The 14,201-nt window shown below is 40.1% G+C and overlaps 1 protein-coding gene across 2 annotated transcripts in view; it reads right to left on the bottom strand.

Moving 5' to 3' along the window:
- The window catches only part of Anapc5 (anaphase promoting complex subunit 5), a 38,927-nt gene that overhangs the window by 4,679 nt on the left and 20,047 nt on the right, over positions 1-14,201 (bottom strand). Inside the window, exons 8-15 of one of the 2 annotated variants that reach the window (XM_026385995.2) lie at positions 11,482-11,563; positions 10,767-10,856; positions 9,054-9,235; positions 7,832-7,967; positions 3,952-4,026; positions 2,810-2,931; positions 2,259-2,366; positions 2,036-2,183 (exon numbers count right to left, since the gene is read on the bottom strand). In XM_026385995.2, the coding sequence (XP_026241780.2) occupies positions 2,036-2,183; positions 2,259-2,366; positions 2,810-2,931; positions 3,952-4,026; positions 7,832-7,967; positions 9,054-9,235; positions 10,767-10,856; positions 11,482-11,563 (943 nt within the window). The remainder of the gene's footprint in view (positions 1-2,035; positions 2,184-2,258; positions 2,367-2,809; positions 2,932-3,951; positions 4,027-7,831; positions 7,968-9,053; positions 9,236-10,766; positions 10,857-11,481; positions 11,564-14,201) is intronic. The other variant, XM_026385996.2, reaches the window with a different exon arrangement.

The following is a 14,201-nucleotide window of genomic DNA, read 5'->3' as shown; positions in this document are numbered from 1 at the left end:
ATTCTCAAAATTACTGAATTGTACATTTTTATTTAATATTTTATTTTTTAGTTTTAGTTGGACACAATATCTTTATTTTTATGTGGTGCTGAGAATCGAACCCAGTGCCTCTCGCATGCCAAGCGAGTGCTACCACTTGAGCCACATCCCCAGGCCCTGAATTGCATACTTTTAATGGTTAAAATGGTAAATTTATCTTAACTAAGAAATAAGAATCACTGATGAATTTGGCTTATAATGAACAGATTGCTAGACTCTATCCCTAGAGATTCTGACTCAGGAGATCCAAGACAAGCCCAGGTATGTGGATATTTTTAAAATCTCCCCAGGAATTCTATGAACCTCTGCTTTAGCCAATTCCTCAAGTGATTCCCCTCCCCCGGCTTCCTTTCTTTCTTCTGCACCAGGGATTTAACTTAGGGGTGCTTTACCACTGAGCAACATCTCCAGCCCTTTTTCTGATTTTTTAAAAAAATTATATATATATATAATTATATAAAATTATATATATAAAATTATATAAAATAATATACATACATACATATATATATATATTTTTAAGTTATAGATGGACACAATACCTTTATTTTCATGTGGTGCTGAGGATCGAACCCAGGGTCTCATACTTGCAAGGCAAGTGCTCTAAGACTGAGCCACAATCCCAGCCCCTCCCCCACCCCTTTTTTGAGATGGGGTCTTACTTAGGTTCCTGGGGCTGGCCTTGAACTTCCTGCCTCACTCTCCTGAGTGGCTTGGGATTACAGATGTATGCCACCATGCCTAGCCTCAAGTGGGTTTTAAATTGACTGAATTGCTCAACAATTTTACTAGGTATAGGTCCTGCTAGGTATCAAGGGATACAGCCATGAATAGAGAGTCCATCATGGTCTTTACCAGGGGAGAAAAAAAAAAAAAGACATAAAATATAATCTGATTTTGAAAACTGAGGTGTAGCTCAGTGTAGAGTATTTTGCTTAGTTAGCATCTAAGAGGCTCTAACACACACATAAAAAGAAACAAACTTTCAACATATAACTCATTTTCTCTTTTTATTTTTTGCCTAATGAACTTATTGAAATGGGAGGGGTTTTATTTACTTAAATTTGAAGAAATGTTAATATTTGTGTATTTATTATATACAATCTTATTCTACATTTAACAGAGACAATTTTATTTATTTATTTATTTTTGTTGCACATGGACACAATGCCTTTATTTTGTTTATTTATTTTTATGTGGTGCTGAGGTTTGAACCCAGTGCCTCACACATGCTAGGCAAGTGCTTTACCACTGAACCATAACTCTAGCTCAACTTAGATTTTTGGCGGTGCTGGGGATTGAGCCCAGGGCTTTGTGAATGAGAGGCAAACACTCTACCAACTGAGCTGTATCCCCAGCTCCCCCCCCCCCTTTTGCTTTTTTAGAGAGAGAGAGAGAGAGAGAGAATTTTAATATTTATTTTTCAGTGGACACAACATCTTTGTATGTGGTGCTGAGGATCGAACCGGGGCCGCACGCATGCCAGGAGAGCGCGCTACCACTTGAGCCACATCCCCAGGCCCCTTTTTATTTTTTATTTTGAGAAAAAGTCTTGCTAAGTTGCCCAGACTGGCCTTGATCTAGTGATCCTCTTGCCTCAACCTCCAAATAGCTGGGATCAGAGGTATGGGCCACTACACTGGACCTCTTCTCTATATTCACATTCCTTTGTTGCTAAACCAAGTATCACTCTGTGCCAGCTACTAATTACAATGATGGAAGTGTCCTCACTGAAGAGGTGAGTCCCCTTTACTAAATGCACACATCAGGAAAGTCAGTGCTGCTGGAAAGTGTCACCTTGTCAACGGGTTCACAATTCTACAGGTGTCCTTGGAGGGCTTGCACATGGAGGCTCCCTTTCCAGACTCCACCACTGAGCTACACCTCAGCCCTGAAAATTATTAGCCCTCAATATTACTCTTCAATACCAAAAAGTAGTAACAGATTCACCAGTTGTTAAAGCACAAATGTGCTATAAAAACAGAGATCAGCTTACCTGGGCAAAAGCCAAATTCAGCACGGTTTCGGAGGCCAAGTACTGTAACCGATACTCCTTGGAAAGGGCCAGAGCCTGCAGCAGCACAGGCATCGCAATGGTAGGGGAGGAAGATCGCCAATACAGCTCTGCCACCGAAAGCAGGACACTACAGCAAAGAGGAAAACATGGGATGAGAAGATCCACCACACCATCTCCATGAAAGGCACAAGAGACCCCTTACCTGATCACCATTTCTGTGTTCTTTAATTTCTGACAGTATGTCAACAATTTTTGTAAAAGCTTGTGTGCCTCTGACATTTGGTTCTGAGCTTGTAGTACAACTGCTTTTCTGAAACAGATTCAAAATAAACACAAGTAGTTCTACTGATGCTTGCAAGTGTTTTAACTATAACCTCTTCAGGGGTGAGACTCTATTTCCTCAGAGTGTAACCTCCCAAGGGGAAAACTGCCTATTTTAATTTTTTGTTCAAAGAAAAAATACAAACAAAAAACCCTGTATGTGTGTATAAATGTATATGTGCAAGCATATACATGTATATGCACACACATGCATGCCAGAAAAAAGTTTAGAATTACAGTTATTGCAATATTAGTGACTATCTCTGGGACATACTTACTTTCATTTTGTTTATCAATTTTTAAATTTCTGTAAAAAAGTTTTTTCTTTAACTAAAGTAAATAAATCAATACACACAGAAAACAAAACTGCAGTAAAATTAAACCATTTAAAAATTATTTTATTCTAGGATTAAAGTTTTCCAACTTTCTTACCTATATACACCTTCTATGCCATTAAGAGCTGTGATTCCTGTGACAAGTGAATCAGCCAAATGATATTTGCCATCATTCATTGCTCTGTCAAATTGTATTTTTTGATCACATAGCATCCATAACTAATAAGGAAAAATTAAGCATCAAATGACAAATGTTAACATTATTAGCCAATGAGGACACAATAGTATTTTATAAGTATTTACTTAGCAAATATCCTTACTATAATTCACATATTCCCTTTTTTGAGATTAAAGTTTTATAATATTTCAAGCTTGCATAAAAGCATGAAGAACAAAATAACAAATATTTAACAAATATAAAATAATGTGCCACCAATTAACTTTATCAACTCACATATCGCTTTTATTAGCTCACGTATTTACTCCAACACTGTGACATACTATTGGAGTTCTTTGCAAATTCCATTTTCCTCTCACTTTTTCAAGTAGCAAGCACTCAGTTCGGTGTCTGCTATTCCCATTCCTATTCTTTTATAACACATATACTTACCCTTAAACGCTCATAGTATAAGCCTGTATGTTTTTGTTTCTTTGTTTTGTGGTACCAGGGATACAACTCAGGGCCTTACGTACTGAGCCATATCCCCTGCCCTTTGTATTTTTTATTTTGAAACAGGGTCTCACTAAATTGTTCAGGTTGGCCTAGAACTTTCAATCCTCCTGCCTTAGTGCTGGAATTACAGGTGTGTGCCACCACACCTGGGGAGCCTGTATTTTTTTGAGTTTTGTACTAAAAATAAATAATATCACCCTGTATGTGTCCTTTAACAATTTCATTTTTAACTCAATATTATTTTTCTTTCTTTTTTTTTTTTTCCTTTTAGGTACTAGTGATTGAACTCAGGGGCACTCAACCACAGAGCCATATCCCCAGCCCTATTTTGTATTTTATTTAGAGACAGAGTCCTACTCGAGTTTTTTAATGCCTCACTTTTACTGAGGCTGGCTTTGAACTCATGATCCTCCTGTCTCAGACTTCAGAGCTGCTGGGATTACAGGCATATGCCACTGCACCTGGCTCAATATCATTTTTCTGAGGGAACATTGTAAAATATCCTGCTTTTTGTTACAGTGGAAAAACATTGTTTTCAGAAGTAAACCCAAGATCATGATGGTTACCTGGGCATGTTGGGTATTAGGTGGGAATCGTTCCTTCAAGTGCTTTAACACTTCAGCAGCTGCGGCAAAACAGCCCTAAAATCAAAGGACAGGTTTTGATTCAGATGTGTTGAAACCACATCTGAACACCACAGGCAGGTCCACACGGTCCCTAACTCTTGACACAGCCAGCGAGAAGACACTAGGCAGACTGTGGAACTGCATTTCTAAGGGCTGTTCTTTTAAAGATTCTAATGAATTTCGTTCATTTTCAAAAACGTTAAGAAAATTATCATGTAAGATATGTTTTTTTCTAGGAAAAAAATTACAAAACGTGTAAATAGTAAGAAAAGAAATTACTTTTAATTCCATGAAAGCTAATCACAGTTCATGTTTTGGCATACATACCTCCTTCTAAGCTTCTTTTACTCATATACATATTAAATACATAAATATTCCAAAAATACCTATCTATACATGTTATTTTTGTCAATTATGTATAACACTACCAACATGGTAGTCACTCAATAAATAATTTTTAATAAATTAATCTTTCCAGTGTCCATAAATGAAACCTGTACCACCATAATATATTATTAAGCAAATTAATTGTGGTACATCAAAATAACCTTTTAGGTTTGGATATTTTGGTTGCTTTTAATATTTCCATTTAAAAAATATTATAATGAATATCTTGATGCCCAGTTTGCATGATGTCCAATTATTTCCTTAGAATTAAACCAGAGAAGTAGAAATGATGGGCATTTTTAAGTTCTTTGATATAGGTTAGTAATTACCCTCTACAGCCGCACCAGTATTTTTGTAGCAGCATCCTATCCCTTCTTCCCCCCTAATAGTTTTTCATCTTGGCCTGATACTGAAAACTACTATTCCATTGTTTAATTCTTCCACAACTAGGCTGAAATTGATTTTTGGTCATTTAGGCCATTTATGCTTTTTCTGTGAATACTATTCATATTATTTTTATACTCATATACTATCAAACCCCAACTCTTATTAGGTAATGCACACTTTGTAAGTGGATATTACAATAAAGATTGTTAATATTTGTTCTTATGATTTTAACTGGCCAATCTTTTGTTTTGGTAGTAACGGGGATTGAACCAGGGCTGCTCTCCCACTGAGTACAATCCCAACCAGTGTTATTTTGACACAGGGTCTCACTAAGTTGCCCAGGCTGGCTTTGAACTTGCGACCATCCTGCCTTAGCCTGTGGTGGGATGACAGATGTGCTATCACGCTGGTCTTAATTGGCCAACCTCGCCACGTATTTTCATGACTGTCACAGTGAGCTGAACATATGGATAGAGGTGAGCTGTCAACTTCAGGCCAAGCAGAGACACCTTAAATTGTATACCCAAAACACTCCCATTGTGCCCTGCTACACCCAAGGCTAAGAGAGGACCCAGAACTACTCAGAGAACACAAAAGGGGCTGGCAACCTTAGAAAAAGAACTAACTCCACTCCCTCTGGGTTGCAGCAGGGAGCTCCACGAGCAGTTCAGAGTCCCTAACTACTTTTTTTTTTTTAATATTTATTTTTTAGTTGTAGTTGGACACAATATCTTTATTTTATTTTTATGTGGTGCTGAGGATTGAACCCAAGGCCTCGCACGTGCTAGGCAAGCGCTCTACCACTGAGCCACAATCCCAGCCCCCAGAGTCCCTCATGTCTTTACAGGTTCTACCCAAGCACTGCCACACCAAAAACACAGTGCAGCATCTAGTTTATTTGGAGTTCAGTTTAAAAAGCAGACAAAGGAAGTGAAACAGAGACTCATCATAAAGCTGCCTTCTCCACAGTAGGCAAAGCTTAATTTCACAGGTGCAAGTCTAACCTGTGTAATTAAAAATGTGACAGTCATCAGCCCAGGGAGTATATTCACATGCTTCATGTTCTAAAACTAGAAAAGTCTTTCTAAAGCAGGCAGGAGAAGGGGAGAAAAGGACAAGTCTTGAAACAACACTTTAAAGGCGAATTAAATGGCACTGATCTATATCTCAATAGAGCTGTAGATAAAGTCACAGGAGGCTCATGCTAAACATCTGAGTGTTCACTGACTCCCTCATTAACAAGTGCTCCACTTACCCAGGACACAGAATGAAAAACAGTGGTACTGAAAGTTCCAATGCCATTAAGAAGGAAAAAACAAGATGTGGACATGAAACATTCCTGGGGGAAAGTGAACAGCAAGCATTGCTGGTCTGCTCTTTTGACCTGGTATTGCCCAAGATGTGTGGGCACAGGAACAGGAAGGAAGCAGTCCAAGGGCACAGTGGCATCCAAGAGCCAGAGCCCAGCTACTGAAAAGACCAAAATGTGCTCAGCAGAGGGGAAGTGTTTCCAGACTTCTGAAAGGGGTGGAAACCACCTTTCAATCTTCACACTGGGATGAAGGAATACTGAGCATTATGAAACAATCTAACAATAATGTACACCACAAAACTATCAAGAAAAATAATGTGATGTACTTACAGACATAGTATGTTCAGTGAGATGGAACATACACTAAGATGCAGATAAACAGGCTTCCCGATCTCTCTCTAATCACCCCCAAAAAATTTCACCACAGGGAAATTTGCTAGAGCAGCATGAGAGATGCTATAATTCATCCCTTTTAAAGAGAATCAAGTAAAATGAGTCAGGCTCTAAGTCAAGGTTATGCTCAATTGCTACCACTCCTCTCTGGGGTCAACCAGACTTGACTGGAGACAGGACTGACACATACTGGTATCGGACATTGAGCCAACTCTCTGGACCTCAATCTCTTGTTCTGTGAAACAGGGGTAATGATAAAGCTGACTTCATGGGCTGGGGCTGTAGCTCAGTGATAGAGTGCTAGTCTCGCATGTATGATGTACCAGGTTCAACTCTCAGCACTACATAAAAATAAATAAATGGTGTCCAGCTACAACTTAAAAAAAAAATTGCTGACCTCATGAAGCTACTAGAAGGTTCTGTAAGACAATACATAAAATAACAAAGCACTGGCCTGGCACAGAACAAATGTGAACAAACATTAGCTATTATCATTTTTAGCTATCCATTCATTAGTCTCTTCCCCTTTCATTTAAACACAAACCTGTACTTCAGATTTTTTTTTAAAAATATTTATTTATTTATTTTAGTTTTCGGCGGACACAACATCTTTGTTGGTATGTGGTGCTGAGGATCGAACCCAGGCTGCACGCATGCCAGGCGAGCGCGCTACGGCTTGAGCCACATCCTCAGCCCTGTACTTCACATTTTAATGATTCCTTTTTGTTCTATTTTTTAATGGAACTAGCCAACCTCTTACTTCCTATACCAATGTCAAAAAAAGATCCCAACTTCAACACGTCTTGTAGACTCCACCTTTAAATCTTTTTCCATAAGTGGGATTTCACTTTACTCACAACACAACGAGACCCATTCAAGACACATGCAGTGATTTTTTTAAGCACTAAGGGAGAGAAGTGGCAGATCCTCCAGTACTCCAGAAGCATACTGACCTTACCACCTGTGCTACAATATGGACGTGAAATGTCCCCCAAAGGCCTATATGTTAAGAGGCTTGGTTCCCAGCCTGTAGTGCTGCCGGGAGGTGGCAGAACCTTTAGAAAATGGAGCCTAGTGGAAGGAAGTTAGGTCATTGGAGGCATACCCCTGAATGCAACATTTGGACCCACACCCATCTGTCTCTTGGCTTCTCAGCTGCCATGAGGTAAGGTATATAGACTCCTCCGCTGTGTTTCCACCTTGATGTACAGGGCTACTACAGGCCCAAAGAAATAGGGCCAAGTGACCATGGGCTAACCTCTGATGCCATGAACCAAAATAAATCTTCCCTTCTTTTAAGTTGATTATCTCAGAGACAAAAAGCTAACCCAACCTGCCTACCTGCTCTGCGTGTAGCTCTGCAAGATGACAGAGCGCGACAGCAAAGGACTCTGTGTTGTTCTGCTGTACTCCGGAATTCACTGACTCCAGGCTGTTCATGCTCAGCAACATCTGGGCTTGCTGTAGTGCCATAGTGCTGGGTGAGGAGAGGGAACAGGATTTCCCTTCAGACAACAGGCCCAGACTACCCCTTGGCCATAACCTACAGTTATCTTAAGTGGAAATACAAGGAAATTAACCCCTCTGCAGGCTCGGGCCATGTAGAAGCAACTACCTCCCAACACCAACTCTCCGGCCCTCAAGTCAAGGAGAGCAGAAAAGTATCCTAGATGTAAGGCCCCCAGGAAATGTGGAGTGGTTACAGCAGAGCTGGGAGCTCCAAGTTCCCAGATCCCCCGCCCCCTACCTCCCCACCCTCGATTTCCCCTGAGATCACAGAATGCTAATTAGGTTTCACGGGTAAATGCAGACCCGATGCCATCCTGGCACCGGCTGCTCTGGCAATGCAAGCAGTGGCCAGTGTCGGCAGCTGTTTCAGAGCACGCCGTGCCAAAAAATTATCTGAAATACAAAAACAAGACTGGTAAAAGAGGCACTTCCTTTTATTACTGAATTCCTAGAAATAGCAGATTGTCTAGGTAAAAGGCAAGGTAGTGACAGGGCTCCAGGGTTACAATCTAGTTAAGTTTACTTCCAAGCTAAAGGTGGCTAAGTGGAAGAGGAAAAACATGAGGCTAGAAACATTCCAGACAAAACACCTTGGGTAACAGAATAGGTGCAAGGAATGAAGGATGCTCAACTTGCGGGAGGAAGGCCATGCAACCTACAAACTAGAAGAGAGGTTCTTGTTGCAAAGCAAAGGAGCAAAACGCTTGGGATCAGAAGATCTGTGTTTGAGACACTGGTCAACTACATTTGAGATCTTGGGAAAATGTGTGAACCAGAAGGAGATCACCCATCAGTTATTCACAGAGCAGTTGGCAGGAGTAAATAATGTGCATGGGGAAAAAACCTTGCAAAGGTCGTGCAAACTACAAAATGTTTTCAGATTTTAAAGCATTTTATCTAATCCCCTGCATGAACAACTTTCAAAGGTGGTTAAAAAAAACCTTGTATGTCTGGCCTTTCATAGAACCAGTGTGCTAGCTCCTGCTAACCTAGATTCCTGTGAATCTGAAGGATTCACACCACCAAGGTCTTGGCAATGTGCCTAAAAACCTACCTGCGGCCATAAAGTCTCCAGATGGCCGTTTTCTGGGCGATGCTGATATCGATGAGCTCCGACAGGCTGTGTTTCCAGTGCAGGAGGTCAGAGTCCTTTAGGGCATCCATCAGTTTGTTGGCCGTCTTCCCAGCAAAAGCTCTCTGTTGAACAAGGGACTGTATTCCCAGGGAGGCGAGGTACTAAGGGGACAGATATACCCACGACCCAAGATAGAGATTACATGACAGAATTTGCTTTGCTCTTCAGAAATGTGGTGGATTTCACATTTCAGCACATGCACAGTGATAGCTCTACTTAAAAGGAAAGTACCTACAACCTGACCTTAACCCTGACCCATGTGAGATGTGTTGCTGAAAAACTAAGGCTGGAAGAGAAGCAGAGGATACACAGGAAAGAGCCAGGGCTTTGGCATTAGGTGAACCTGGACTTAATCACTGCCTCTGCTACTTACTGTGTGACTTAGGGCCAGTCACTTAGCTTCTTAGCTAAGCCTCAGCTTCCTCATCTGTAAAATGGGCATCAAACCTATCATAAAGAATTGTTGTAAGGATTACAATGAAATAATATGTCAAACAGTGCCGGGCACATTAGGTTATAGGAGATCAAAAGAGGATGCCTATCAAGAGCAACAAATTATCTTCTCATTATCTACTAGTATAATCTTCAAGGATGAAAGCTCAACTAGAAAGAGTCAGCTTAAATCCATAGCAAAAATTGAACTTAAGAAATCTATCATTTATTTCAAGGAGCCACTTCATTTCTGAGAAGTAAATCACACGGATGATTTACAGACTTAAGAAGCATGTGCGCTAAAATGACTGCACATAACCACTTTCGTTTTTACTGAAGATTCTAAGACAGAAGCTAAAGCAGTTCTACTTCCTATGATCCAGTGTGTGGTAAATGTTTCTGAGATAGACTAAGGTTCTTTAAGCAACAGTAATCTCAACTTTCAGTCACTACTACCTCCTGGAAACAGACTATGACCTAGTAATGCCCTCAGTATAGGTCACTGAGGACTATAATTCAGGTCCTTTCCCGTCACTCAAAATGAGAAAGGACAAATTTGCCTGTCAGGTTTACTGGTTCTTGGATTTGAATATGGTTTAAAACAAGGATCAGCAAACTTGTTCTAAAGGATTAGAGAGCAAATAATTTTAAGTTTTGCAGGCCATATTTGGTTCCTCTTACGTAATTTGCTATGTCTTTTACTCCACAACCATTTAAAAATGTAAAACCCATTCTTAACTTGAAGGCAATACATAAGCAGGCAGAACACCATATCTGGCCCACCGGCTGTAAAGTTTGCCAACCCCTGGTTTAAAAATAAAGACATCCTGGACTGGGGATATTGATAAATGCTTGCCTAGCACTTGTGAGGCCCTGGGTTTGATCCCCAGCACCACTAAAAAACACCTTTCCTAAAAATCTTCCTAAGTGTCTAGGTGCTAAGTAAATGTTGCTCAATAAACTAAACAAAGATCTCTTAACAAAGCAATAGAGCTTCCACAGATGATGTTAATAAAAGGAACAGAGAGAAACCTACCAAACAGAATTTAGTAGTTTGATTAATAGTTAAAGTCAGAGAAACTACCACACGTCATAATACCCGTCCTAACCCTATCACTGGTTCATGACAAAGGTGGGTGGAAAAGAGACAAAGGCTCAACACCACTTATTTAAACAATCTCACAGAAAGATGAGCCTTACCGGTAACCCAAAATGTACTGCTTTCTTCACAGAATGCTCCAGCAGAACATAGCTATCGGATCTCTTCTGCCCCAGCACATAAAGCCAGCTCTGGCAAGAGACAATCACCAAATTATATCATAACATGGCTAATGTTCTAGTGAAATATCAATATGGTCACAAGAATTAAAAAGGGAAAAAATAACCCCTCTAAAATACTATCACAAATTATTATCCTAAATGAAACCTATCAAACTGAAATAAACAAGTCACAGCTTCCTTTGATAGTGGCTGAGTGGCAGGTGTTTCAGAGAAAAGCACAAAGCCCCCAAGTGGCCTTTGAGAAATGAGATTCTCAGGTGATCCTCAAATGACTTCTGCTATTCTAGCTGTATTTCATGATTATATTTACAGAAATGTCTCACCCAGTTACTAGGTGTAATATACATCTTTTTGTTAATGCCAACATTAAATGTTAATGCCAACATTAAATGTGATAGTTGATATTTACTTTTATTATGGTAAGTTGCATTAAAATGTGAAGACAGGAAATGCCCCCAAAGCAGAAAAGGTAAACAAACATGGGTTGCCCTTTCTGAACCTCCCACCACCAAAGAAGTTTCCCTTCATTACTGAAGAACTTTGCTCCAACTGCAAAACAACTTGGTTCAAAAGAGGCCTTTGGAAGGCCACCTCGACCCATGAACAAAATCCCAAGACCAGAGGACGGCCTCACCAAACAGTGCTGGAGACACACGTGATCGTTGGACTCCTGGGCAATCCTAATTGCCTCCTGCAGGGCGAGCTCTGCCTGTTGACTAATGACAGACTAAACATTAATAACCATTAACAATTACAAATATGTGCAAACATCGGTAGCAGGAAGTCATCTGTACACAAGTCACTGGAGAGCAGGACTCTGGGCTGGAAGTTATGACTATTTACGGTTGGTTCTCTCAGAGGCGTGCCCCAACCTCTGCAGCAGGAAACACCAACAGCAGAGATACAAAACATGTGCCTTCTAAAGTGAATGTCTACTAAAAAGGGAATGAAGGGATGGCTTTTATGTCTGTTTCTGAGATGTTTCAGTTGTCAGCCACTGAGAGGAGAGGCAAGGAGAGGGGTAATATTTTACTTTTCACTGCATTCCTTTCTGCATTGTTTGATTTTTTTTAATATGTCCATTTGTTGCTTTATTTTTTCTTCAAAATTAGTTTTTAAAAGTGTTTTGAGGAGTCCCCCCACTTTTCTTTTTTTTAATTGTTGATAGGCTGTTTATTTTATTATTTATTTATATACGGTGCTGAGAATGGAACCCTCAGACATGCTAGGTAACAACTCTACCACTGAGCCACAACCGTAGCCCGAAGATTCTTTTCCATGAACGTCCCTGCCAAGTCTGGAATGTCTCTTCCATCCTCTCAATTTCTGTGGACGTCTAGCCAGCTATTCTCAGCTCTGCTGAGCACTCACTTCTGGAAACACCCTGTGTGTTTCATTAAATATTACTATGTACTACCTTCTACTTACTAAACCTGTATTAATTTTATTTCATCAACCACTTTATAAACCTCTAGATGGTAAAAGCCACATCTTAAATTTTGGCCTTCCCAATGGCAAATTAACAGAATAGAAGCTTTAAAAACACCAGGTTACTAAAGATCTAAAAATAGGACCAGAAATTCTTGGGTGTCACTTACTTAAGGAAAAACATACACAATAAATTTTCTTCCAACATTAGCAATAGCTTCACATGAGTAATCTGAATTGGGTAGTGCTGGAATTTTTTTTTTCCTCAATAATTGTTTGTTCAAATAAAGAAACCAAGCAAGGGCCAGTGGCACATGCCTATAATCCCAATGACTGAGGAGGCTAAGGCAGGAGGATTGCAAATTTGAGACCAACCTGGGAAACTTAAAGACACCCTGTCTCAAAAAAAAAAAAAAAAGAGGAGCTAGGCATAGTGGCACACATCTGAAAGAGGCTGAGATAGGAGAATCACGAGTTTAAAGCCAGCCTCAGCAATGGTGAGGCGCTACACAACTCAGTGAGACCCTGTCTCTAAATGAAATACAAAACAAGAGATGGGGATGTGGCTCAGTGGTTGAGTACCCTTGAGTTCAATCCCCAGTACCAAAGGAAAAAAGAGGAAACCAGATACATTTTACCTACTTTGCCCTTCTTTTAAATCCCTTTTAATGTTGCTCTAGAACATAAGCTATTTAAAGGCAAGAAGCATAACTGCACATATAAGTCCTTCACAAATATCAGTTGATTTAACTTCATGGAAAATTGATAATCAAATAATGTTATGCTTAGGGGGTGAAAACACTTTAAGAGAATTATATAGTATTCTAAAACTGGCCTAAAAAGAGATATTTTTTCCAAGACAGGAAGAAAATGTAGATTTACAACACAGAAATGTCAAGAAAGTCAAGACAAATCCTAAAGGGATCTTCTTGTTTTCCATTTCGGTTAATCAAAAAATCCTAATAAGAGTTTTCAGTGAAAGAGAAGAGACAAATTGGTTACAATATCTGAAATGAATGAGGTGTCTGCTATTTTCCAAATGCCAGAGCAGACAGGTCTGTAGCCTCTGAACAAGGGCTTTCTGTGTCACTTAGAGTTAAAGCCAAAGTCCTCACCTGGCTTCTAGGACTGCTCTGATCCTGCCAGCTCCCTAAACATATTCCCCTCCTCCTCACTTACAGGATTCCAACCACACTGTTTGCTCCTCAAATGTGCCACATAAACCCTGCCTCAGGGCCTTTACACATGCTCTTCTCACTGACATGAACATTATCTCCACCACAGAGCATTCTACTCCCATAAATCCTTTAAACCTCTGTTCAAATGTTAGGTCAGCAGAGATCAGAGAAAGCTGAGCTGCTACCTGTTTATAGTGTCCATCTCCTTCATAAGCTCCACAACAGGTTGGTTAGTTTCTCACTTCTATATCCCTAGGAGCTGAACTGTGCCTAGTGCATGGTAGATGCTCCACAAATAAAGATCAAGATTTTCAAGAAATCTCCACAATTCTTTTAGTCAAGTGACACAGATTTATACAGGACCATAGATACAGGAAGGGGGGGGGGATGCCTGGACATGAGTAAATTGAGAAGAATGACACATTAATAAAAACCCTCTGCCAGGCATGGTGACACACGCCTGTAATCCCAGCGGCTCAGGAAGATCTTGAGTTCAAAGCCAGCCTCAGCAAAAGCGAGGTGGTACGCAACTCAGTGAGACCCTGTCTCTAAATAACACACGAAATAGGGCTGGGGTGTGGCTCAGTGGTTGAGTACTCCTAAATCCAATCCCCGGTACCCACCCCCAATAAATAAATAAATAAATCCTTCCTTTTCTCACTTGGATTCATCCAATTTTAGCTGTCTATCCACTGACAATATTGTAAACACAAAGAAATTCTGCAGACCAAAAGTTTATTTGTATCTA

Source organism: Urocitellus parryii, chromosome 3 (genome assembly GCF_045843805.1).
Source record: "Urocitellus parryii isolate mUroPar1 chromosome 3, mUroPar1.hap1, whole genome shotgun sequence".
In the NCBI taxonomy this organism is placed as follows: domain Eukaryota; kingdom Metazoa; phylum Chordata; class Mammalia; order Rodentia; family Sciuridae; genus Urocitellus; species Urocitellus parryii.
This window is presented reverse-complemented; position numbering and strand designations above follow the sequence as displayed.